At 37.9% G+C, this 1007-nt stretch overlaps 1 protein-coding gene across 1 annotated transcript; it reads right to left on the bottom strand.

Annotated features, from left to right (window-relative positions):
* Positions 1-3: 3 nt before the first annotated feature.
* On the bottom strand, positions 4-321 carry Tsp_14905 (conserved hypothetical protein; the record flags this gene model as incomplete). The annotated part of the gene is made up of 1 exon (XM_003368292.1): positions 4-321. A coding segment is annotated over exon 1 (318 nt), but the record flags the coding sequence as incomplete, so codon positions are not given.
* Positions 322-1007: the final 686 nt, after the last annotated feature.

The raw sequence follows: 1007 nt of genomic DNA, 5'->3' as shown, positions 1-1007 counted from the left end.
AACATTCGTCATCTCCATCGAGATGCTCGCCAAGTTCCGTCTCCTGGATGATTTACTGGCGTTTCGGGTATCTGGTTTCCCCGCTGGCCAGTTGGAAGCTGTGCTAGAGCTCCTTCTCAGTTTGAAAGCTGCTAGGTGTAACGGAAAACGTTCGTTCATCTTTATCGGGATGCTTAGCCGAGGTTTCCCTTCTCCTGGAATAAATTCCACAGGGTTTTCGTTGTACAATGCTTTACCCTGTTTCACCACTTGACAGACGTGTTTCAATTCCTTTTCGTTTCTTGCTACCGGAAGACGGAGGGAAAGACCTTGGAAAAGCATTACCGAATCATTTTTATCTCCTATATCTTCCGCTTTCTGCTAACGATAAGTGACGCTTCACCAGTACAAAGCAGAAAATGTATTTGGTTTCTATCACAAAGGTTATCAATTTCTATCTTTATAAACAGCCTCCCAACGGCTTACAGCGTAGAAGCAATATCTTCGTTCTCGTCGATATCTCATATCATAGCAATATCTCGTTTCTTATTTCTTGCCAATAAAAGACAACCAGCAAGTTTTTCGAAATAAACCAAAATAATACTTTTCATCGACACTTTTATCGATCTTTCGCTTACGATCACTCTCGGTTCACGAGAATAGAGTAATTCTTAAAAGAAATGGCATACTTACTTCCGGCAACTGTAACTACAGAAACAAATGACGTGCAAGATCAAGAATAAATAATGATTCTGCAATATTATTAAGAACAGCACTTGACTGTAGATTCAAAGTTATCCGTTCCTATTTTCTGCGACATTTTTGACGTTTATTCTAGAAGGAAATGTAATTTTCATTTATAAAATGCTTCCATCTAAATCATGTATATAATAATACCGCTTGGCTCGCAAATAGATTTACATACAATTCCTCGGTATAAACTACCGTCTGATGTACTGTGGGTTGCTTTTGTGAATTGCCTATATTTGTATATGCATTTCTTTTCTAGAAACTAATAAAATTAATTC

Source organism: Trichinella spiralis, assembly GCF_000181795.1.
Source record: "Trichinella spiralis strain ISS 195 chromosome Unknown Scfld2742, whole genome shotgun sequence".
NCBI lineage: Eukaryota > Metazoa > Nematoda > Enoplea > Trichinellida > Trichinellidae > Trichinella > Trichinella spiralis.
This window is presented reverse-complemented; position numbering and strand designations above follow the sequence as displayed.